Source organism: Ursus arctos, unplaced genomic scaffold (genome assembly GCF_023065955.2).
Source record: "Ursus arctos isolate Adak ecotype North America unplaced genomic scaffold, UrsArc2.0 scaffold_16, whole genome shotgun sequence".
Lineage (NCBI taxonomy): Eukaryota > Metazoa > Chordata > Mammalia > Carnivora > Ursidae > Ursus > Ursus arctos.
This window is the reverse complement of record NW_026622830.1, coordinates 10,111,998-10,137,741: the sequence shown is the minus strand read 5'-3', so window position 1 is coordinate 10,137,741 and position 25,744 is coordinate 10,111,998. Positions and strand designations below refer to the sequence as shown.

General features: G+C 51.1%; 1 protein-coding gene across 3 annotated transcripts in view; it reads right to left on the bottom strand.

The window, feature by feature from the left end:
• Positions 1-19,163: 19,163 nt before the first annotated feature.
• ATP9A (ATPase phospholipid transporting 9A (putative)) overlaps positions 19,164-25,744 on the bottom strand; it is a 125,877-nt gene continuing 119,296 nt past the window's right edge. For all 3 annotated transcript variants that reach the window (XM_026503752.4, XM_026503749.3, XM_026503751.4), the window contains 2 exons: positions 24,730-24,933; positions 19,164-23,468 (listed from right to left, as the gene is read on the bottom strand). In XM_026503752.4, coding sequence (XP_026359537.2) covers positions 23,332-23,468; positions 24,730-24,933 — 341 coding nt within the window. In that variant the 3' untranslated portion in view covers positions 19,164-23,331. The remainder of the gene's footprint in view (positions 23,469-24,729; positions 24,934-25,744) is intronic.

The following is a 25,744-nucleotide window of genomic DNA, read 5'->3' as shown; positions in this document are numbered from 1 at the left end:
AGATGGATCTCAGGTCCCTGAGGATCATGGGGCCTCCATATCAACCCTGAATCTCCTAACCAGGTTCTTTTGTAAGAGAAAAATAAATATTTAACTTGGCTAGGCCACTGTTATTTGGGGATCTTCAGTATAACAACTAAACTTGTCCTAATCAACGAGGATTTTATTTTAAGAGTACAAAGACCTCCAGTACAGAGACACTGAGTAATGCGATCACATATGTACTTCAGAAAGATGGCCATAAGTGGGGTTAAGAGTCAGGCTCCAGAGCCAGCTGGCCTAGGTACCAATGCTAGCTCCACCTCTTCCTAACTTTACGATCTTAGGCAAGTTACTTAACTGCTCTGTACCTCGGTTTCCTCATCCACACAGTGGGGGTAGTATTACCCAACTGGAGAGCTGCTGTGGGGAGTTAGCATGTGCAAGGGTATTTAAAATAGCACCTGGTTGGGGCACCTGGGTGCCGCAGTCGTTGGGTGTCTGCCTTCGGCTCAGGGAGTGATCCCGGTGTTCTGGGATCGAGCCCCACATCAGGCTCCTCTGCTGGGAGCCTGCTTCTTCCTCTCCCACTCTCCCTGCTTGTATTCCCTCTCTCGCTGGCTGTCTCTCTCTGTCAAATAAATAAAATCTTAAAAAATAATAAAAAAATAAAATAAAATAAAATAAAATAAAATAGCACCTGGCATGGGTCGCCTGGGTGGCTCAGTCACTTAAGTGTCTGACTCTTTGGTTTCAGCTCAGGTCAGGATCTCGGGGTCACGGGATCGAGTCCCGCGTCGGGCTCTGAGCTCAGCATGGAGTCGCTTTAGAGTCTCTCTCCCTCTTGCTCACTCTCTCTCTCAAATAAATAAATACAATATTTGAAAATAAAATAAAACAAAATAGCAGGTGGCACATATGAGGGAGACTTAGGGTCCAAGAGAGCTCTCTCAAGGAGAACCAGAAAAGCATGCTGGAACTTGCCTCACCCAGCAGGCTCCGGTAGGCACCTGGGTGCCCAGAGAGATGTCTGGGGCCAGCTCCGAGCCTTCATTTGCAGTCAAGTGAAATGGGGCGCGAGGGAGAACACCTGGGTGGGGGCAGTCACCAGGAACGAAGCCGCTAGGCCGTGGGGAGCCGTATCTAGAGTGGGGTGCGGACTGGACCATGTTGCAGAAAGCCACCTCAGCACAATCCAGCCCAGGAAGCCATGCCTGGGAGCCTCGTGCGGAAACGGAGCAGGCACCCCGCCGGGAGCAGCACTCCTCACTCTCCCCCCAGCAGGCTCCCTAGGAGATAAGAAACCCAAGCTTCCTGAGGATGTGCTCTGAACCTTCCCGCTGGCTCCTCTGGGCTTGTCAAAATATTTCTTTGTGGAGCCATCCCTGTTTTTCCATTAATAAAAGTATTTTTGGGCTCCTGGCAACAATGAGTGAGTGTTACAAAAGAGGTCGGGCCTTCCAAGGTAAACACAGCTCATCCCGGCCTGGTTGGTGGCTCTGGGCCACTGAGCAGAGGAGCCGTAATTCCTACTCTGGGACTCTTTCTCTGCCTTCTGAGCCCTGATCGGGTCCAGGCGGAGCAGGCTCTGGGGCTGCCCGCCTCTGCAGGGAAGACAGAGCCTCATGCTAGAGCAGAGGCCCAGGGCCACCGCTGCTCGGGATCCCCGGCCTTCCCTCATGCAAAACATGCCGCATCTATTGATGTGAAATGCTGGCCCTATCCAGACTAATCTGGACGATGGCGATCAGAACAACAGTTGGCTGGGCAGAGGATGGGGGGCAGGGGGCCGTCCATGGCGAAAGGCAACTGAGATGTTCTGCATTGACGGATTGAACCACACACTTAAAACCTACGTCTCATCGTACATAAATGAAAATTTTGTAAAGCTGACTTTAAAAAACAAATGCCAGCTTTCTGACTCAGGGTGCTAATTCTTCCTACAATTTCTTTGGTCTAAGTCAGGGGTTGACGAACTATTACCAAAGATGGCCCATTGCCTGGTTTTATAAATAAAGTTTTATTGGCATGCAGACATGCACATTAAATTATGGATTGTCTGCGGCCGTGCTCACGGTAAAATGGCAGAATGGTACGACTGACTTGCACCAGAGACCATATGGCCTCCAGAGCTGAGAATATCTTCTATCTGGCCCTTCATAAAGTGTGTTAACCCAGCAAAGCTAGGAGCTAAATACTCCTTCAGATGCATCCGTTTTCAGGACTGAATGCACCCCACCTCCCAACCTCTTTATCCCAAAACGGCTCCAGTCCCCAGCTCACGTGCGTGCCTGGCGACTTCTCCCAGTGGCAGGCAGATGTGGGAAGATGCAAGTCCTCTGGAGTATCTCTCGATTTGCCCCATTTGGGAACCATTTGACATGTCTTTAGAAGCGAGCGCCTTCTGCAGCCCAGGCCTGAATGTCTGGGAGCTTGAGCTGGAGAATCAAGCAGCAAGAAGACGGTCCTTACACAGAACCCGGCCCCACGCAGCAGGAGACGGCAGTGTGGTGGCCCTCCCTGGGGAGCCTTTATATTCCATGAATTATGTCTCTCTCTGTCCTTCCTTGCTTCCCTCCTTCCCTCCTTCTCTCTTTCATTCTTTCCTTCTGCAAAGACACTGCCATCAACCGAATGGGTTACGTGGGCCAGAGTCTAAGTGGTTCTTTTTCACGGCGCTGACTCCACCTGGAGTCGGGAGGCAGTATGAAATTTCACTGTCATCAGCGGTAAGAGTAATATTAAAAACAAAATGGGAGCTGTGAGCAAAAGGCTGCAGGGAGGGCCTGCCTCCCACGGGCCTCTCTCCTCCAACCTGAAGTCAGAGCACAGAATGCGGGAGGCAGACAATCTCAAGGTCCCAACCATGAACAGTCCTGAAGCCCTGACTGCAGGGGCCTGGAGGTCAGAGGGACCTTATGCTGTGGGCTATTGGGGGATCCTTCTGCGGGCAGGTCCCTCTAAATACTCGCCGGCTTTGCCCCTAGCCCCTCACGTGCCTGCCTTCTTCTGGAATAAGTACTCCGATTCTGGGGATCAGAACTTTCTGACTCTCTGCTCACACAGGAGGGGCTGACTCTATCAGCTTTGGGGATAAGCAAGGGACCCAGGTCCAGCTCATCAGCATTCAGACTGATTGGTTCAGGCCAGTCAGAATCAGTCCCGGGACTTTAGTTTGAACTGTTAGAAAAGAGAATCCCACTCACACATACATTCTCTCTTTCCTCCTGAGATGGAAGGATATTTGCCTGGAATCGTTATCGGCCATCTTGATGCCTTGTGCTCTAAATAGCAAGATATCAGAGGCGGTAAGCAACATAGAGAAAGGCCAAGAGACTGAAAGAGATGAAGTGCTGCTGACAACACCTGAGCCCCTTAATCCAGCCGTACCTGCAGCCAGAAGCTTCATTAGCCTCTCACTTATATGAAAACATTTCTTTTTCGCTTAAGCCACTTCAAATTAGGTTTTTTGTCACATCCAACATCTCCTCTTTCACCCATGGGAGTTTGAAATCTGGAAATGGGGCCCCAGTTGCTCGCTACCAAGAAAGACAAGGGCAAACCAAGGGAAGTGCAGAGACATGGAGCCCGCGCCTTGATCGTGCCATTCCTGAAACCCACCTTACTGCTGATGCTCCTGATGATGAGCTCATACACTTCCTCTGAAGGAAGTCAGTGTCAGCCAGTTTGAGTCAGGTTTTGCACTTCTTGTGGCCAAAAGTGTCCCAAGTGGCACAGCCCGTTTTCTTACATGTAACACAGAGATGCACTTATCTCAAATAGCAGCTGTGAGCAATACAGTCTAGCGTGAGGGCTCCAGCCCAGAGCCAACAAAGCAGAGGCTCTGCAGGTGGCTCCCTTCCATTCTCTGACTTATCTCCTTCCCATCCCTCACAGCTGGCCCCACGCAGGGCAGGCTGGTGGTCATGTCATTACTGACTCTGGAGGGGAGGAGGGGACCCTCCATGTGCAGTGGTCAGTGGTTCCCCAGACGGAGCCAAGGGCGACACTGCTGGGGTGGGCCAGGAGACAACCAGAGCTGGAAGCCTCAGCCAGACCCCAGGGAGTATGTGTCGTTCACCCTCCTTCTGATGAAACAGCGCTGCAAATCTCTCTCTGGCAGTCCTTCCCTCCCCCTCCCTCATCTACACACTTGGAGGGACCGCATCCCCAATTTAAAGTTGGGTCATGTGCAGACAAGACGGCGGGCTCCCAGGGAGCTGCTGTCAAGGGGTGAGACCCGATGTGCCTAGAAGCAGACTGGAAAAGCAGCTTCTCTTCGAAACCTTGTTTTCGTACCACCCGATAAGCATCTCGATTCCCCCCGGCGGGAGCAGCAGTAAAAGGGCGATATCAAAGAGAACGATCTTGAAACATTTATTTCCAGTCCCATAATGGAGCTTCCTCCTGTGTTTGTCATAAATCTACAGACTCTTCTCCTCCAGGTCCCTGCCCCTGCGAAGCAGAGCTTGCTTGGACACCGGCGAGGGGGAGGGCGTACGCAGCTTCCCATGGACACTGCGCCCACAGCAAGACTGCCCTCCGCCAGATCCTGTGCGTGACGCGCCGACACCCGCGACCCCATGCTGGAACCGGAGCAAGACGGGAACACGGGGGGCGGGAACCCACCACAGACCCGGTCAGCAACACGCGCTTTACTACTACGCGCCGGGGCGTCCCTGGGGACAGGATCACCGACATTGTCGGAAACGAGATTCTCCAAAAGGACATTAAGGTTCTCAGGAATCAGAGAAATGTGATCTCGTGATTCATGTGTCATTTGGGGGACAAAAAATGCAACGGGTGTCGGCTCTAATAGGTTCTCTAGTGAAATAATAAAACATCCTTCCAGGGCGCCTGGATGGCTCAGTCGGTTAAGCATCCAACGCTTGATTTCAGCTCAGGTCATGATCTCAGGGTCGTGGGATCGAGTCCTGTGTTGGGCTTTGTCCCAAGCACTGAATCTGCTTGTCCCTCTCCCTCCCCCACTTGCGTGCTCGCTCTCTCTCTCATAAATCAATACATAAGATCTTAAACAAAAAACAAAAACATCCTCTCATAAACAAAAGGGGGGTGGAGAGGAGAGAGGTGCTAGGGGACCGAGGCCCAAGTCAGTCAGCACCCAGAATTCCCCTGACCACTGGGATTGGTTCAAGGACGAGCACGTGAGGCAGGCCAGGCCAGGGTTTCACCAGAAGCCTTCAGCTGGGCTCTGGACAGACTCACTCTTTCCTGCTGGAAAGGAAGTGGAAGGATGTGGCCACTATGGCAACAGGAGGGGGAAGCTGGGGTGCAGTCAGCGCCACGAGCGCGGAGCCAAGACACTGAGGGAGAAACCAAATCCTAGTCCCATTGTTTGAACGCCTTCATCCCACTAGGTCTGAAGTCTGCCCCGGACTTTTCAATAATAAACTCCCTCTTTTTACTTAGACTGGTTTGTAAGGTTGCTCGGGGGCACAGGTGAACTTTGAATTTCAGGTAAACAATCATTTTTTAAGCATAAGTATATCCTATGCAATATTGGGGACATACTTATGCTAAAAAATTATTCACTGTTTCTCTGAAATTCGCATTTAATTGAGTGTCCTATGTTTTTTCTGGCAACCCTCCCAGTTTGGACCAGGTTATTTGAACCCGAGAGGTAAGCTGGGCTTTCACAGAGGCCCAACCTTCAATAAGACCTCCGAGATACCCTCTGGCCCTGCCTCCCCCCACAGGTCAGGCCCAGGGCCCAACGGCAAGAATGCACACAGCCCCTGCACTGCACTCCTACAGACTGTGATTTCCCGTGAGCGGGGACATGGCCTGTGAAGGGAAGCCCTGTCGCCCTCCTCGCATTTGGAAATGCCTACTATTTACTGAATGCTGTCCCCACTTCCTCTTGCTTCCTCCTTCCAGCACGATTCTACGAGGCAGGCAAATGACAGTCCTCATTTTATAAATGAGTAAACCGAGGCTCGGAGTTTTGGTGACTCTAACAGAGTCACACAGCTGATACGTGGTACAGCCATGTTTCATACCCAGCCTGGGTTCCAGGAACTATACCTCTAAGCAGGAGGGACCGGGGAAATTTGCTCCCCAAAGACCCTTCAGAGGAAGCCCATGGCCACCCTCTGGATGGAAGCAGGAGGCCTGGGGAGGTCTGAGGCACTGGGGCTGGGATCAGCAGAAAACCTAGAAGGCTCCTTTCCTGCGGGATTTCAAGGGCCTGGGCACAAAGGGGAAGGACACCTAATAAACCGTCCTCACATGGGCAGGGGCTCGCAGGACGCAGTGGGCCACAGGGGACAAGAACCACACCTCCAACTTCCAACATGTTCTGCCCAAGCCCTTCTGGCCCTTCTCCTCGAAGGCTCCTCACATTCAACTTTGGTTTTGCTTTTTTTTTTTTCTTTCTGTCTCTCTGTTGTTACCACTTAAAAAAAAAAAAGAAAAAAGAAAAAAGAAAGCAAACCAACAAAGCAAACATCTGGAAAGCTTTGTGGAAAATGGCATCTTGGAGGACCCACCCTCCCCAGAGTCAGAGCGCAAATGCCCATGGGATTCACAACTGGCCCCCAAATGCTCTCGGAGGAGAGACACAGGCCCCTCTGTTCTCCTACCAAAGCTCTGTCTTCGCCTGGGGTCACGTCCTTCCAGAATCACCACCACCTCCAGAGGGCGGCTCCCAACCCCCAGCCCAGATCAAGTGCTTAACAGGCTGGTGGGCCTCATTTGCCCCAAGCCCGGCACACCCCACCCCAGCGAGTCCCTCCCACTCGGCTCTCTCTTTCCCACTCTGCAGTCACTGCCTCGCCTCAGACAGGTCTCATGCTTCCTGGCTACCCGGAAGCCTCTTCCACGTCACCTCACCTCTCCTTCCACTCCCGTTGACCCCTCTCTCACCACCACTGCCAAAGCGCTCTTCCCACAGAACAAGCGCTTGGATGGTGATATCACTCCCCTGCTCCACGACCTTCTCTGGCTCCCACGGCCTCCTGAAATAAGTACCAGCTTCCTCCCTGAGGTGTTAAACCTTCCCATGATACCTATGTTGCTTTGCTTTCCAGTTTCTTTCTCTTCTTTTGGGAACTCTGCTCTCTGTTTTCTTGGGGGACAGGGGAGACGTCACAATCTCCCCCTTTGCCTCATGTGGTTTGGGACTGCCTTCAGTCCCAGGTCCAGCAGGGCACTGTGAGGCCCAGTTGGGCCGATGAGTGTACTTCATTCCCCTGAACATAGGCGTTGGTTCAGGACTGGCCACGTGGCCCAGGACAGGCCAGCCACGCCCACCCCAGGGCCCTGGCTGGAACTACTGAGGTCTCTTTCTATCTCTCTGTCTGTCTCTCTCTGTCTCTCTCAGTGTGGCCAGCCTTAGAAGACGCAGGTTGGGGCACCTGGGTGGCTCAGTCAGTTAAGCGTCTGACTCTTGGTTTCAGCTCAGGTCATGATTTTGGGGGTCATGAGATCAAGGCCCGCATCAGGCTCTGCGCTCATGTGGAGTCTGCTTGAGATACTTTCTCTCCCTCTGCCTCTCTCCCTGCTCGAGCTCTCTCTCTCTCTCTCTCTCAAATAAATAAATAAATAAATAAAATCTTTAAAAAAAAGAAGACGACGACAACGCAGGCCAGGCGCTGCTAAGGGCCATCTTGCCATAACAAGGGGAGGACAGACCTGTGAGACCAAGAAAGAAGTGATCTTTAAAATATCTTTATGTCCCTGGACACAGCTGTGCCTGAAGCCAGGATAGCTACTCAGTATATCTGTCTTTTTTTAGATTTGAACTAGCTTGACATAAGTTTCTGTCGTGGGCAACTCAAAGGTGTGGTTCCAACTTCCTTTGCTGTATCACTATTCTCCTGCACGTCTCTATGCTTCTGAGGAAAGCACCTCTTGAGCAATTAGAACGTATCCCATGCCCCAGCCCGTGTCCCTGGTCCTGTGGTCTCCTCGACCTGAAACGCCCTTGCCATTCCACCGTCTACCGAGATGTGGATTCGTCTTCAGGCATCTCTCACGTGGGGCGGAGGGGTCTCTTCCTTGAGAATCACACAACTGTCACTCCCTGGCTTTCCATCCCTCTGAAAGAACCTTTCTGGGCTCTCAAAGAATGTACCACCCACCCTGCACTCCTGGCCACTTGCATACCTCCTATCCCCTCTCAGAGACAGGGACTTAGAAGACAAGGACTCAGCCTTGTTCAGCTCTTTCTGAGCACAATGACTGACACAGAACAGGAGCTCAGGGAGGCCTCTCACACTCGGGCCACCTGGCAGAGCATCCCAAGAGTCACTCACTGAAGCCCTGATCTTCTGACAGACACTCCGCCTGCCAGGCTTCCATTATCCCATCTTTTCATACCAGTCTTCCTTTGGGGAGCCATTTCACCTCTATTCTCATTCTTGTGGCCTATGCAAAGCTCACCCCACCTCTCTGGCTTCAATAACAGCATGTGACCCAGAGCCAGCCCTCAGGGGCATTCCCAAGCTCCCAGCCAGAGAGATTGTTCCAGGGTTCAATGTGTGACCACCAATGAGAGTCAGACCTAGAACTTTTGCTGGAGCTCATAAGAAGGAGATGCTCTGTTAACCAGAATTAGAAACTAGTGGAATATGATCCCAGGCTGCTGGGGCCATCAGGGAGAGAGGTTCTGCCTTAGAAAGAAGCAAAACATAAGGCAAAACAACGTCAGGAGATAGAGGTGGATGCCTAATACCATGTTCATCCTAGATCCAGCCATGCCTGAAGCCAGCCCTGGCTTTCTAGGTACATGAGCCAACAAATTCCCAATTAACTGGGCTTCTGTCCCTTGCAACTACGAATCTCAGCTGATACAACGGCCCAGTTTTCTCTCCATCCTTAGGCCTAACCCAGAGCACAAGAAGTCCATGAATACTTGGTCATTGATTAACTGAGTGCAGGGCAGTCTCTCTACCCTGTCACGAGCCCCTCTCCCTCCCTGCCACATTCCCAACTCTTCATCTAGCTAAGGTCCACCATCCACCCATCTTCCAAGTCTCTGCTTAACTATGACTCCCAGAAAGACCTTGCTTAATACTCCCAGAAAATAATTAAGTCTCCTTGGGGCCTCGAAGCATTTCTCACCCAGCACTTCTCAGGCCACTGCCTAATTTTTGGCAGGAGTAATTATCTATGACTTTCTCCCCCTCTCCCCAAAGTTACAAACTCCACCAGGTCAGGCACTGTCTCACCTGCCACTATGTCCTTAGAGCCAGCACGGAGCCTGGCACCCAGGGCGGGTTTAGTAAATCGGCCCTCAATGAATGCACTGACACCACTCAGGAATCAATGAAAAGAACACGTCCCACATGCTTCTCAACTTGAATAAAGATGGTGGGACCACATCTCCTATTAGTCCCTTGTTCCTTGAAGAAGGGTTCCTAGGAGAACCGGGTTTGGGGAGGCTCAGAGAGAAACTGCCTCTTTGTGCAAGTCCACAGGGGTAGTTAGCATATTGAACTTGATCAGAGAGCCCAACACAATTTGTGATTCATTACCAGGGACCCTAGCCACGCCCTGAAGCAAATGTCAAATTTCACACATTTAATGAACTCCGTACTTGAAATACGTGGCCTGTAAAATCTGATTTACACTGCTGTTAAAATCGTTGGTGCCTCAAAAGGAATGTGAAAAGTATCTATTTGTGCACAGAGAAGGGGCTTTTTTCTTTTAAGACACTAATTCACTCCAAGGCATATAAACGTCCCCTAAAGCATTATTTCAATTGCAATATTTCTTTCAGCACCTCCAATTTAGTTACCAACTTTTGAGACGAGTGGCTGTGTTAGGTCACACGTGAGTGAAAAAGTGCCACCATGTAATTGTCAGCTCTCTGGAAGGTAAGCGGAGTTGACAGCCGAGCTGGGGACAGCCCCCAAAAGGCAGAGCAGAGTATACCTGGCCCTATAATTAAACCTGCCTTAAGTCAACACTGCTGCCTGGCAAGATGATTTTTTTTTTTTCCCCAGTTCAGCCACAATTCTTATTTATTGGGTACTCCCACCTGGTGTTCCTTTCTTTCCTCTCCGCGTTGGCCGCTGGCTTCGGCACGTTGTAGGTACGTGCGATGCCCGTGGCCGCTGAGCTACCCGGCGGGTGACAGACGGCCTCCCTCGGACGTGCTCCACCGCGCAATGGCGACACAACCAGCCTTCATGGACACCTTCTGGGCCAAAAAAGGACACCCGACCCTGTTTCCAAGCTTTAGCGTCTCGGAGAATTCTGTCTGTGGGACAGAACCCACGACCCTAGAGTGGGAAAGCCTGGAAGACCACTCTGGGACCGCGGGCTTCCGGAAGAACAGGGGTCAAATCTGATTGGTCCTTATCCACCCCGCCTCTTGCTAGTGATTGGCTTAGGAGTGAGCGTGTATCCCAGTCCTGGCCAATGACATGTCAGAGGGAACGCCAGGGAAAGTTCTTCGAGATGATCAAAAGAGATGGCCCCAAAGAGATGTCCTCGTTTTTCCAAAACCCCACCAGAGATTCTGAGAGGCACGCTGGCGTGGAACCCAGTGCCTTCATTTGGCAGAAGAGGCAAAGAAGCTTGGAGAGGTGAGGGCTTGAGCAGGGAGTTCAGCAGCAAAGCCAACACGACTACCATGGGGATGCGAGTGCCTCTTTGACCACCAAGCATGCATTCGCCCTTGCTTCTTGGGAACTCAGCAACAATCCCTTTGGAGAATCACCTCTTCCCCACGGCAGGCGGTCTGGAGAAACTGTTGGCCAAAATACCGTGTATTTTCTGCCGTGTGACCCAAGCTGAGCTCATGAGATGCTCCCACCAGGACTTTGACTTTTGAAGGAGGCAAGATGGGCGGCCAGAGGGGCGACAGTACAGCTGGAGGTAACGGAACACGCTGTGGTGACCCGTCTGGAGGTGCATTAGCTCCTGCGACCGCATCCCCAGCGTGTCCTGGTTCTTGTCGGTTCCAAGCTGCTTAAGTTCCAATCAGCAAGCCACTTCTCATCCTGGCCATAAATCCCCCCCCCCCTTTCCTGCTTCACTTTGCCAGTGCTGACTTCAGCTGTGTGCCAGCACAGAGCTGTCACTGATACAGGATGGCTTTGTATGTCCATGCTCCATTCCAGGCACCTCCCACTCGTCACCACATTTATTTCTTCCAACAAGTATTATCAGTTAGGGACGGGGCATTCACACACACAGACCCATGCCCATTTCACAGATGTAAACTCTCGGGCTCAGAGTGCAACATCTGCCTGGCTCTCTGTGGTTAACGAGTTGCCAAATCTGGTATTGAAGTTGTTTCTTGCTGTCCCTATCTGTTAGAGGGGTTTCATTTCATTTCACCCGCATAGCTACAATGAGGAATCAAGGAGATAACTAAGTGGAAGTGACTATGACATGGCATACACACCCCCATTTGGAAGCCACATGGCTCTCTGGAGTCTCTTTTTTGAGAGGTATTTCCTGAGCCCTGGGGGGTTCTCTCTAGAATTAGGAGAGCTTTCTCATGAATTGATCCAGCTACCAAAAGCCACAGCCCTGGACTGGGAGAAAGAAATCAGTCATACTTGGGGCAGTGTGGTCTGGGGCATGAGCCACTTCCCTGACCTCTCTGGCAATGGGAATCTGTGAGCCTGGGATCTGGACTCTCAACATGACACACAGTGGGTCCACTCTCGAAACTGACCTGGAAAGGTCAGATGACAGTGAGCTCTGGTATGATGGAGACAAGCAGGGGGCGGGGGAGGGGTGGTGGTAAACAGATGCCTTCCTGCAGACAGTACTCACTTCCCGCCACTTATGAGCACCAGCTGCCACTGCTCTTCTTTCTGTTCCTCAATACACTGAACCCTTTCTGCCACAGGGCATTTGCACATGCTATTTCCTCTGCCCTGAAGGCTCTCTCCTCGTTGGAGACACGTTGGCTCCCTGTGTCTTTCAGATTCAAGCTCAAAATCCACCTATTCAGGTGCCTGGGTGGCTCAGTCGGTTAAGTGTCTGCCTTCAGCTCAGGTCATAATCCCAGGGTCCTGGGATCGAGCCCTGTTCAGCGGGGAGTCTGCTTCTCCCTCTGCCTCTGTGTGCTCTTTCTCTCTCTGTGTCTCAAATAAATAAATAAATAAATAAATAAATAAATAAATAAATCTTTTTAAAAAAATCCAATCCACCTTTTCAAGGACACCCGGCCTGACCACGGGGTCTAAAATAGCCACACACACCTCACACTGGTCAGTCCCCCTCATGGCACCCTGATTTAAACTCATTATGGTCTTTATCACTGTGGTATCACTGTATTACCTCATTCATTTAATTCCTTTGTTCATCCCACATTTACTGAACACCCACTACATGCCACCTGTTTCAAGGTTTTCAGAGCAGCAAATAAGTCTGAGCCCTGTCCTCACAGAGCATACATTTCCGTGGGCAGGACTGGAAACAATGCTCTAACAGGGCTAGGGGGCTGAGGACAAAGACAGCTGGTGAGAGGCCAGGGAGTGACAGCGCTGTAACATCAGACGGGGTGATCAGCGAAGGGCTCTCTGAGAAGGGACATCTGAGCAGGGGGCATGAACGTCACATCCGCAGTGCCTAGAAGCGGCTTGGCACCCAGGAGACACTTGATAAATATGCAAGCCGTGGCTATCGAATGGTGCCGCCAGACAGTTCAGGGGTTCTCTCCCTCCGGGTGACGACATCCCCGCAATGACTCACAGCTCAAGGCCTCGGCCCCCTCCCGGGGCTGACTCTGCTCATAATTAGAAGGTGGGAACAGCCACAATGACAGCAGCTAGAGAATGTGGCAAATCCCTGGGAACTGCCATGTGAAGGATGGAGGGAAGGAGGGTCCTTGGGATGATGAGACTCAAACCAATGGAGCTTTCGTTCGTCATCTTCGTGGGCATTTCTCAACCTCTTGTGACATGCCATGAAGGAATGCAGCTTGCTGGGGAGATGTGAAGAGGTTGCTTTTACCGCTTCGACCCTGGAAGCGGAGCGTTGAAGTGGATTCCCGCTGAAAAGAGGCAGCTGCTTCTAGGACAACAACGCTGGGCTCCTATCCTGGCCCCAGCCGTCACCTAGGAGCTGGGTGACCTTGAGCCAGTTACTGAATCTCTTAAAGCCTGCCTTGTATGAAAGGTAACAAGTCTCCCCCTCTTCAGAAAGATTCTGAACATAAAGCACTACGCATGTAGCCAGAGATGCTGTCGACCCGAGACTCCGCGAGCCAAACTGCGAAGTGATGGGGTGCAACTTCGAACCACAATGAGATAGTCACCACGCACGCAGCAGAGGGCCTAGAATTAGAAATAGTGGCAATGAAGAGAATGAAATGCCGAGCTACAGGTGGGGGGGGAGTTTCAAATCACATATTCAACAATATCTTTGTATCCAGAACATATAAAGAACTCTCAGAAGTCAACAATACGAAAACAATGTAATTTTAAAAAGTGGGCAAAAGACATGGACACCTCCCCAAAGAACGTATGTGGGTGGCACCCAAACACACGCAAAGACGTTCAAGGTCATCAGCCGCTAGGAACATACAATGAAAACCCTGAAGACGGGCATCTGCTAGAAGGACTAAAGCAAAGCCACGGACAACACCAAGTGCTGACGAAGATGTGGACAGGCTGGTACAAAATATTGGCCGGTGTTTCTTAAAACAGAGTTGTTGAGATACAAGTTACATACTATACAATTCACCCACTTAAAGTGTACTATTTGGGGTGCCTGGGTGGCTGAGCTAGTGAAGCGTCTGCCTTCGGCCCAGGTCATGATCCCAGGGTCCTGGAATTGAGCCCCACATTGGTCTCCCTGTTCAGTGGGAAGCCTGCTTCTTCCCCTCCCTCTGCCTGCCATTCCCCCTGCTTATGCACTCAGTCTCTGACAAATAAAATCTTTAAAAAAAATAAAGCATACTGTTCAATGGGTTTTAGCGTATTTTCCATTGTGCAAGCGTGTGTCTCATTTCAGAGCGTGTTCATCAGCCAAAGAAGAAACCCATCGGCGGTCACCACGCATTCCCCCCTAGCTTCCCCAGCCCCAGGAAACCATGACTCTGCCTCCTGTCTCTATAGATTTCCCTCTTCCGGACATCTCATAGAAGCGGACCCATTCGGTATGTGGCCTACCGTGTCTGGCTTCTCGCACTGACCATCATGTTATCAAGGTCCAGCCACCCTGCGACACGTAGTATACTCCACTCCTTTTTATGGTGGAACTGTATTCCCTGGTACGGTTATGCCATATCTTGTTTATGTATTCAGCGAGTGCTGGACATTTCCACTTTTTTGCCGTTGTGAATAGCGCTGCTGAGAGCATGCATGCTGCTGTGTGGGCCTGATCCAACCTCAGCCTCCCTGGGACGCTATTTTCACATCACAGGGAGGTGACGCCTGCCTCCCAGGATCATGAGGGGTAGGTAGGGGAAGCACTGTGCAACTCTAAAATACCATGATGAGGCAAGGCCCACTTTTTTCAGGCAGGTTCCTGAATCTTCCAGAACCTTCTCTTAGAACTCAATGACTCGATGTCACTGAAAAAGACAGTCCAAAATGGTTAAAATGGTTAATTTTATGTTGTGTGTATTTTACCACAATAAAAATTAAAAAAAACAGAACCTCAGTGTTTCCTGAGCCCCAAAAATGGACCTGGCCCTGGGCTGGCTAAGGATAAAACGAGCTGTCCCTTAGATCCGTAAAGAGCAGAGCCAGTAAAGAGGCACTGCCTGCCCAGGCACCAGCCACCCTTCCCCCCAACACATCACCCAGGCCTTGTGGTTTCTTTTTTACAACTCAAGCAAAATTTGCCTTCTCCTCTACTACATTAATGAATTCACTTTCGTGTAAAAAAAAATAAAAAAATAAAAACTGTTAAATGATTGGCCATCCGGTGACTTGCTCTCATTTGGCCTCCCAGATCACCGAGTCTGTAGAGTCTTCGGGAAGTCCCCTTTCTCCCTTAGTTACATCTACCCCCAGCCCCAAAGGGGTGTGAGCATCCCTAGGGAGGCCCACGCCAGCCCCACTGAGCCCCTATCGCGGGCAAGGAGCCCCAGCTCAGAGAACTGTAAGAATCAGCCCCCCATCCCTCAGTAAGTATGGGACTCAGTATTCCAAGCTCTCTCTGTTCCAGCTCGGTCCATGGCACATGTCCCTAGGCTGCCCACCCCCCAATTCCAGCACCTCCCCTGAAACAGCATTGCGCTCATTTCTCTTCTCCCTCCCATTAGGGCTCAGAAGAAAGGCAATGTTTTCTCTTGCTGTCTTCCTCAAGCCTGAAGCCATTTTGGAGCAAAAGTCTCCACGTCTGCACAAGTCAGCCCGGCGAGTGGATTCTTCCTGGGCTGATTTTCTCTAATTCTGGTGGTGATGAGCTGCTGAGAAAATTATGCTAAGTTATGTGCATAGAGAGTAGCATCTTACACTCTAATTACTGGCCCTGTCTCTGAAGAATTCCCGGGCAACTCACCTCTTTCTTTGGGTCTGATTAGTCGTTGGGGCCAATGGAAGCCCCCACCCCCCACCCCCCTCAATCCACAGGGCTCTGGATGTCATTAGCTACTCCAATTGCCTTTTAAAAAAATCTGTTTCACATAAAAGGACAAATGAGAATGAATATTTGCCCATCTTTAAGACACTAACTACATTCTTTTCAACAGCCTGTTCTCGTTATTCCTTCTTTCTTCGGGAGGAATTTGAACACAGCCTGGGCTCCCGCACGCAGGCTTCCTCTTCATCAGACCCAAGTGGGCATATTCTGGAAATGGGGCAGCTTCGAAGAACGTGACCCAGTTCATTTCTCTCTACCTGTTCTCCCCCGGACTCACCTCCCAATTCTGAGCTGGCCTGCTCTCCAGGACTCTCGAGCAAACAGCCACCAACAGTACCCCAAGCGGGACAGAAGGCCTTGGTAGTATGTGCTGGAAAAGCAAGAACTTCATCCAAGGACTAGCTTCCTCTTCCCTTTCATAGCGTCATTTATGCCGATAAAATCACAAGAAATACCAGGGATGAGAGTGGGTTGATTCCAGTGGGAGGGGTAGGTCTCCCCACAACCCTCTTGGACCACGGAGGTGAAAGTGAGAGCAGGCACGGATGGGTCAGGGAGGCACAGTAGACGGCACTGAAACAGGGCCTCTCAGACACAGTTCAAGTGCAGCAGGCAAATTCGAATAATGCCTGCTCAGTTCTCAGACAGGGCTGCTTAGTCTGAATGCCATGGTCTGCAGGCCTTGACCTATGTCCCTGCTCTCATCTACTCCATGCTCCCCCTTGGTCTTAGCACACCAGCGTGTGCCCCTCTTTCTGCTCCCCCAACATACCTAGCCTCTCCAACCCCAGGGCCTTTGCACAGCCCACTGCATGAATCCTGCTTCCCCTAGACTTTGCCACAACTCCCTCCTCTTTATCCTTCAGGCTTCTGCTATAGGGGGCCCATCCCTAAAGGGTGCTTCTCTGACCCCCATCATTTTCTCTGGTCTTACTCCTACCTGATCAATACCCTCTGCCCACCCCTCACCCTGTTTTGTCTTAGGACACTAAAATCTGTATGTCTTCTGTCTCCCTCACACATACAAGGACGTAATCACCGTGAAGGCAGGGACTGCCCATCTTGTTCTCCACTGTTCTCCAGCCCAAAGAACAGTACTCAACACATAGTAGGTGCTCAGTAAATATTTGATGAGTGAATGAACGAAAAAGTATATTCCCTATCACCCCTGTCCCTTTTCTTTTAGGATTCTACAATCGTTCTTGAAGAAAATTTTGAAATATTCCTGGGCTTATCTGGACCCGGTAAAAAAAAAAAAAAAAAAGAAAGAAAGAAAATGCTTTGCTCTTAAATCTCTTGAAAATGGACCGCAGAGGCCTGAAACACCAAGTTCTTAGGGTGAGCAAATAGAACCTGCAGCTGAGTTCTAAGAAATGGGGCCCGCCTGGTCATCAGACACAGGTTGCGGAGCTGGTGACCTCACAATATGATTCAATTACCCCGAATCTTAGCGGGAACGCACTTCAAAGTCCAAACGTCAACATGGAAGGCTGAGGGGTGGCTTGGCTTTGACATTCCTACGAGAAGGCAGGCTCTCTGAAAAGACGCTACGTTATAGATAACTCATGCACCAAAGCGGGAGCAGGAGGGAAAGGGAGAAACCCCAGGATCGGGCGTGTTTGTCTGCTAAGGCTTTGGATGGAAACTGATCCGGGGATGCGTGATCCGCCAAAAATCTGCCAGCCCCCAGAGTGCTGAAGTTACCCCTCCAACCACAGCCACATGGAGAATGAAATTAAATCCCACGGAAAGAGTTGACTTTTTTAACATTATGCAATGTTTGGGTGAAGGAAAGGGGGAGCTATCAGGAAAAAAAAAAAACCTTCTCTTTTTCCCAGAGTTTAGCAAAGCTATTTCTAGCTTTTAATGATACATTTCACCATCACTACATGGGTAGTTTTGAGAGAAACGAAGGCGGGACTGCTCTTGTTATGTAACCCATTTCAAGTAGGAAATTAGCAAGTCCTGAATGAATTCTGTTACTGTGCTCGACTTCTGGAAAGTTTGGAGCGACTACAGTTCTATTTTGAGGTGAGCAAATCCATCATTTATAGATCTCCTCACAAATACCGCAGGGCTTCATGTCACCCTGAAAAGTTTCATAACAAAAACAGTTAAAGTACTTGGGGTGTTGGAACATTTCGTCTCAAAACCTTATTAGCCTGAATAAGGAGTAGGGCAAGGCCTCCCAGTTGCCAAATATTCGAGAATACAAATATCCAAGATCAAATAAATATTCATCTCCCACACCACCCCCCCCTCCAACCCTAGTTTTTTTGTGCGTGTGTTTTTTTTAAGCGAAGTCCAGTAAAATCGTCTGGTCAACAACATAAAAAGAAATGTCTGTTTTTAACGAAGCCGTTGGCCATGAAATCAGTTCTGAGCTATGAAAGCAGCGTCTTGAACAGAGCAGCTGGGCTCGCGGACCTTCCTGGTCGTTGAAAACAGGAAACATAAACGTCTTTCGATCTCAAGTTCCCCCTAGTGGCACGAAGGGAGCAGTGTCTGCGCGCCGATGGAATTTCACAGCCCAGGCACGACTGCTTTGATAGCACCCCGTTAAGGAAAAGTACTGTGGGTCTGTCTGCCCCTCCTGAGCCCATGTCACGGGGGCTGAGAGCACGCGCCTCCGATTCGCAACTGTGGGGTTGAGACACAGCTAGTTTACAATTCTCTTTCCAATCGGTAAACCGAGGAGGACCTTTCGGTGCAGGGGCAGGAGGAGGAAACCGGCAGCCCACGCTGCAAATAGCGCCTAATTAAAACATTTGGCTGGTTGGGTGTGTACAGAGCTGGTTTCCTGAGACACAGGCGTTCCCATCGCTGCGCTCCTCTGGAAATAGAGAAAGTCTCCTGCCAATGATAAAACGGACACGCGCGGGTTGTAGGGGTTCTCAACCGTGGCACGTTCGACATTAGAGGGCGAGTAATTGCATGCCGTGGGGGCTGTCCTGCAGCATCGCTGGCCTCTCCCTCATTAGGTCCCCGAGCAGCCCACCCCAGCTGTGACAACCAAAAATGCCTTCCCGTACTACTGGGAGGCCCCTAGGGGACAAAAGCACCCCTGGCTGAGAGGCATTGGGTGAAATTACTAAAACATGTCCTCTGCTTCCTACACAACAGCTTACAAACTTCTTCTGCCTAAAACTTAGGTGACTGCCTTCCTTTTTTTTTTTTTTTATTATGTTCAGTTAGCCACTGTATAGTACATCATTAGTTTTTGATAAAGTGTTCAATGATTCATTAGTTGCGTATAACACCCAGTGCTCATCACAACACGTGCCCTCCTGATACCCATGGTGACTGCATTCCTAAATCTATCACTTGATAAAAAAAAAAAAAAAAAAGTAAACTGATCAAGGACCATGTATATAAGTAAACAATCTTATAAAATTTTCTTCTTTGTCCTATTTATACCAATCCCCTTTTGAAATTCTGACATTTCTGGAATAGACAACGACAGAGAATAATAAACAATGCATGGGTTTGGGATGAGATTTTTTTTTTTTTTTTTTTTGCCGAAATCGAAATAACTTTAACTGGAGAAAAAGCTATTTACACTTTTTGTACCATGAGTTACACACAAAACAGCATTATAATAAGAAGCCTTCATTTTGACACCAGAATTCATGTTTCCACACAAATTAAATGATCTCCCAAAGGCATGAAGTACACAAGCTTTATTGGGCAACAGCAACGGGCCGGGCTGGCAGCAATGAAAGGAGAACCGCTCAGAAACACGCAGGATCACATGTGTATCATCACAGGATCAAGAATTTCAGTCATCTGGGAGTCCCTGCTAAATTAAAGCGTCCTATACCAGAGCTTCCCTCTGATGACAAAATGCTGTCCTGCCGAGGATCTGCAAGGCAGGTCACCCATAGAGACCTACTAACAGGGCGGCGGCCACGGACTCCTAGGAGAGTTTACAGTTAGCCCCACTGCAACAAAATCATAAATGAGCCACAACTTTTTTGTGCACCCCCCACCTGCCCCCCACCCCACAAACGCAGTATTCACGGACGTTGCCCAGCGACGTGAACGACCACACCTCCGACCACGCAGTGACCAGGGCGGATCCGCGGGTAAAGCGGCGGCGGCGTGAGCAGGTGCCGCGGGGTTCAAGGTCTTCGGGGCGCCGCTCACGCCGTGGTGCGCCTCTCCGTTCCATTCAAAAACATAATATAAACTTCTCCAAGACAAAATGAACATCATTAATGGAAATATTTCCCCATAAGTATACACGACAAAAGGCTTTACATTAAAGGAAGGGAGGAGAAAGAAAATCGGTTGTATTTACAAAACTCCTTGTATGCTTTTAAATGAAAACAAAGCTGGGAGTAATGGGATTTTAATGCAAACCAAGTATCTCATCAAAAAACTGGAGGTGACAGAGACTCACGTACACACACATTTAAACACGCACAGAAGATTAAAGATAAAAAACAGCTGACAGGTGTTTGCCTTCAACAGGACGGAGCGGAAGCTCCTGTAGGTCCCACCGGCAAGTTTGGCAAAGGTTGAAAATGCTGCCCCGTAAAGGCATGAGGGCGTTCCCATCCCCACCCCAGTAACAACAAAACAAAATATAAAAGCAAAAGTCCGGAGAAAGAAGAGGCATTATTGTGGCAATTTCCAATGAGCACAAAACTCAAAAAATACATTCAAAAGTTGTCAGTACAACCTAAACTTTCAGCAGAGAGGGAGGGGCAAGCAGACATCAGTATTCAAGATTACCGCGACACAAAAGGGCTTCACTTATTAAGGGAAGCTGGCCTGGGACCCGGATAGAATGACCCCAAAAGTGGGAGACGCCCCAGCTCTTGGTCCTCCAGCTGCCGGTGGCTGTGAACAGGTGGTCTGCTCCGATGTCAGGATGCTCCCCAGATGCCCTCCAAGGCTCTGTGGCCGAGTCCGCTGCCCAAGCGGCCACAGTCAGTGCAACGCCTCGCCCAGCACCTCGCACAACACCCACCGGTGCCCGCACAGCCGCCAACCTCGGACCAACAACACTGTCGGGCATCTTAAATCACTGAAGATGGAGAAGCTCATCCGGTCATTAGAGGAAGGAGGGAAAAAGGAGAAACCACAAAACGGATCCCATTGTCCTCACGCACACACAACCATCACCGAAAGATAGAATAAAAACCATCATAAAAAAGTGCTTATTGTGACAGAAATACGTAGCGGTGTCAGAGGGTGGGGCGGGAGGGGTTGTAGTTTTTACTTTAAGGAGAAATGTTTGCACAGCACTGATTGCGTGCCCTAGGGCCTCCGGCCTCGAATTAAATCAGCTGTCAGAGACTTAGGTCCCACTGAGGTCCAAAGGGAGGGGTAAGGGTCAGTGATGCTTCCTAAATTCTTTCCAGATTGGTAAACCAAGAAAAAGGTCAACAGATCCTTATGCTTAAGGGTTATGAACTCGGGAGCCTCCTCTAAAGCAGCCTGGGTGCTTATCCTCCCCCACAGCTAAGGTAACCCGCGTGCAACCCGCGTGTGCACCCCTTCTCTGCAGGGATACGTCCGACGTGTGCAGGGGAGGCTCCTGCCCTTTGGGGCTCCGGAGTTTGAGAAACATTCGTGCTCCTGGACACTCGAGGCCCCGTAGCAGGTGGTGCGAGCAGCCTGCCCACTGATGGGGCCGCTCCACGGCACGGTGGTCTGGGCTCCACTGGGTTTCTGGCCCTTGACCGCCTACCAAAGTGTGGCCGAGACAACAGAACAAGGTTTGCAATGGCACGGACATGCATCCTTCAACTTCTGGGGTGGGGGAGGGGGACCTCTTCAGCCTCTCCGAGAAGCTTCCCTCCTTGGAGATGGCAAACAGTATCTCAGTTGTTGACTTCAAAAGTCAACTCACACACCAGGATCAAACTTGGGACTTGAGGAAAAAAACCAGAGACACCATCTCCCTCTATCTGCCGGGAAGGTCTGAAATTTCCTAGCAATGGTTCCATAAGACCTACCAGTAGGAGCCATCACCTGTCTGTGAAGAAGGCCAGGTTCGGGGTTTGCAAACTCAGAACGGAACGACTTAAGACTTCTAATCAGACTTCCAAAAACACACACTGAAGTGTGAAACTCCGAGCCCCATGCTCCCCTCCCCTACCTTTGAAACTCCATTAACATCACTCAGGAAGACGTCAGACCTGTTTAATCTGAGACTTTTGGACCAAGGTCCTAATTCCTAAATAACCATTCATTCACCACAACCTATATTCTCTGCAGGCCTTCTCTGTAGCAGAAATGGTTGGCACAGGAAGGCAAACAGGACTGCAGAATCTTAACACGGAAGCCACGTCACGGGCCAGCTTACCAGGGCCTGAAACCTACGGTCACATTATAAAGTGTTAAAAGGGCAACATAAACACATGAGCATATCGACAGTGCTCCCCGGGCACGGGACCACCGCCGGCTCCTCCCGCCCCAGCTCCCCCCATCCTGAAGCACACACAGCGCCATGCCAACGGGCTGGAGGAATTCATCCAAATCCCAGTTCTCAAGCACGGTCAGCTCCGGAAGGTTGAGCAGCCGAACCCCGACGGCACGCACGTGCGGCTGTAGCGCTGGGAGCCTCGAAAACCCAAGAATGCCTTGCCCTGCCTGCTGAAGACCTTGCACACCCCTTCCTCCTCTGAACCAAGAAGCCACAGCTTTCTGAGAAACACACATGCGTGTACTCTAGCCCCGTGGGGGAGGGATCACTACCACCCGCTGCCTTGCAGCAAGTTCCCCTTGAAAGCTGTAGGCAGTGCGACAGAGCCCGGAGCCCGGAGCCTGAGGCTGCAGCCCGGGCCTCCTCCCACCGGGGCTGCCACCGAGGAACGATGCGCGGCGGCAACATGTGCGATGCCTCCACCTTTGTCATTCAGCCTCCTAATGGGAAACAGACTTCCCGTGGGAGCGGAGAGCCCCCCATGCCTGACCTTGCAGGCGGGACTCGGAGGGGCCCGGCCACACGTGCAACGCTGTCTAAAGAATTAGTTGAGGCTCTTATCACTCTGGCGACACATTTAGGAGCTGTTCAGTGGCACGTTTCCTGCTAAAACAACTCTGCTGGAAATGTCTGCGGGCGTCCTCAGACAGCCACAGGCTTCAGCATTGTTACCAGGTCCGAACGAAGCAGGATAACACCTTTGAAATTCTTTTACAAGGTGGCAGGTGAAGCTAAGTCAAGTGCCGGAGATGCTGAATCTGAGGGAGGAGACCGGGCTGGATTCATGACGCCCTCTCTCTCTCCTCTCATTTGCTTTGTGTGTTTCTAGGAAGCCGGTGCGGCCTCAGTAAGCAGCACTGCCTCGGACAGGATATTTCGCATTTCCACCTTGAGATTACTGTCTGGGTAACTTTCTACCAAAGTCACTGTCTCTTCCCACAAACCTATACCAAGAGCTTTTACGTTTCTCCGAAACCGGTTTGTAAGAGCGAGAAAGACATAAAGAGTACACACACGTTAGGACTGTTTAAAACAAAAACAAAAACCCCTCTATAATCGTCAACTAGACAGAAACTTTTATCACGTGACAACAAAATTCAAGTCATAGGAAGCTTGCACAGTGACCCATGTATAAACCTGTTAGCTGAGCCACCAGCCTGAACGTATGTACATTCACTCCGGGCCGAATGGTGAGGGGCCCGAGCAGGCCCACGCAGGCCCCTTCCAGGGACCTCCCCGTTCATTCGGCATCAGGACCCCACGCAGAGCCTCTTCATGTCAAAACTGCACGTGTTAGTGATTACTGCAAGATCCACAGGTGGCGGTTAAGAAAAACGCAACTTGAACTCTGTCCGCCAGGAGAGCGTGAGGCCGCCGTGCCCTGGGCCAGCGCACGCCTACGACGTGAGCTTCGAGTAGCTGGGCGGGGAGAACCGTCTCCGCAGGTACTTGAGAACATACAGGGGCAGACAGCTGACCAGAGTGATAACAGAGACCTTCCACAAGAACGACAAAGTGGCGATGAAGTACACATCTGTAAGCAAACGGGAAGACAGCGGTGAGCAGGCTGGAATGTCCCAGACGGCATGTGCAGCTCAGAGTAGCCAGCACAGCTGTGGGGGCGCGGGGAGCTGTGTCCCGTCACCGACACACGGCCTCCTGGCACTGGCCCTTTCCTTGGGCTCAGTCTCTCGGGGTCTAGACTCTCCCCACTCCCTCCTCTCTCTGACCTGCTTCTGCAGCTGAATTCACGGACAGTCACTGAGATGCTGTTTCCAACACCAGGGAAAGAAAACTCGGGGCACAAACAACTCTTACAGGTGTTTCGGATGTGGAATCCGACAGCCGGGGTTGTCCTTTGTACACCGCGCCGCCCGAGAGCAGAAAGACACTCCGACACCAGAAACGTTTTCCCTTCCTTTGCCCCTGGGTTGATCACCAAATCCCCGGCCACTGGGGTGGGGTCTGAGGGTGGTGCCAAGCGGGGAAACAGGAGTAGCCTCAGTGGGGCGGGCTTCCAGCTAAGGACGGGCACCCCCGCTGCAGGACAGTAAGCCCGCAGCCCAGAGCGTTCCGCGAGAGCAGAGCACGGCTCGCGGGGCTTCCACAGCAGGATGCAGAGTGGGCGGCAGCGGCCACGGTCACGGTCCCACCCGGCCCCGTGGCAGCTCCCTGAGAGCAGAGCTCAGCACCCCAAGCCACTGAGCACACAGCAGGTGCTCACAAAGCCCACTCGGATAGACCCCCAGGACAAGCGTGAAAGTGCTCTAAGACGTCACTTCACGGGTGCTCCTTGCCCCTTTACCAAAACCTTAAGGACCGTTTGCTCATCAACAAGAGACGTAATAAGAGGTGCTTTCAGGGAAAGGCAGAGTTTCTCAACGTCAGGATAAGGACAAATCCTGCAGGGCTATCATTTATTCATGAGCAAGACGTGCACGTCTGACCTCCGCAGAGCCCCCTCAGAGCCCGGCACAGTGGCCAGCGCCCTCGAGAATCCCCCCCCGGTCTTTGCTGAATTAAATGAACTCCCTTCTAAGCCAGTTAACACAGTGTGCTTCTAAAAGGAAACCCTATCGACGTCACGCCCGACAGCCTCTGTTCCAGGAAGCGGATCCACAACTACCACTTGCCCCAAGGGGACGCCAGTAACAAAATGGGGGCCGCCGAGTGCCAAGGCCTGCAGGACAGAGAGCGCAGGGTGAGTCCAGGGGAGGCGGCCTTCCTCCAGTAGCCTGCAATGCCCCCGGACCCAACTGCCAGGCTGTAGCTGGGGGGGGGGGGGGGTGTCTTACCGATGAATTCGTGTAGGAACACCAGGGAGGCGATGTAGCAGGCGAGACTGAGCAGCTCGGCCACCGTCATGAGCCAGTGCCACGTCTGGATGGTCAGGGCCACCATCAGCAGCTCAGTGAGGATCAGCGATGTGAAGGAAATCGCCACGATGTGCACGAACTCGGACTCGAACAGCAGCAGGGCCCCGTACATGATGGTGCTTCCTGCGAAGGGAGCGGAAGCCGGCGTCCCCCACGGCCCCGCCCCCTCCGCAGCGGCCGCCCCCGCCGCTCCCCGCCCGGGGCTCCCGGGAGCTCCCCAGGCCTGCGCACAGGAGGGGGTCCTTTTGTTTATTTTCCATTTAGACATGGAAGATGGCACTTGCTAAATGAGGCTGATGAGTGGGGCTTCATGGAGGTCTTACAGAGGTGTCCCATTCTGGTTTCCTATTTTCCCTTTGGACCTTACATAATAAGGAGTCTATAATTGCAGGGGAGAGGGGAGAGAGAGAGAGAGGAGGAAGGGAGAGAGAAAGAGGAAGGGAAAGAGAGAAGGAGGGAGGGAAAGAGATGGAAAGAAGAAAAACAAAAGAGAGGCAGGAGACAGTAACTATCTGGAGTGGATGGAACAAGAAAGAGAAATTTAAACTTAAATCTATTATTTAAAATGACAGAGGTAAGGGGAACCTGGCTGGCTCAGATGGTTAAGCATCTGCCTTCGGCTCAGGTCGTGATCTCCAGGACCTGGGAGTGAGCCCCATGTCGGGCTCCCACGGGGAGTCTGCTTTTCCCTCTCCCTCTGCCTCTCCCCCTGCTTGTGTTCTGTCTCTCTCTGTCTCAAATGAATAAATAAAATCTTTAAAAAAAAATACGTAAAATGACAGAGGCGAGCAGTCAGGAAAAGGCAAATACTGTGGATATTCTAACTCTAGGAGGTAATCTAAAGTCGTCATGTTCATAGAGAGGAAAGGGAAGAGGGAATGGGGACAGAGACCTTGTCTTACAACAATGTACCACTATAAATGTACTACGTAAT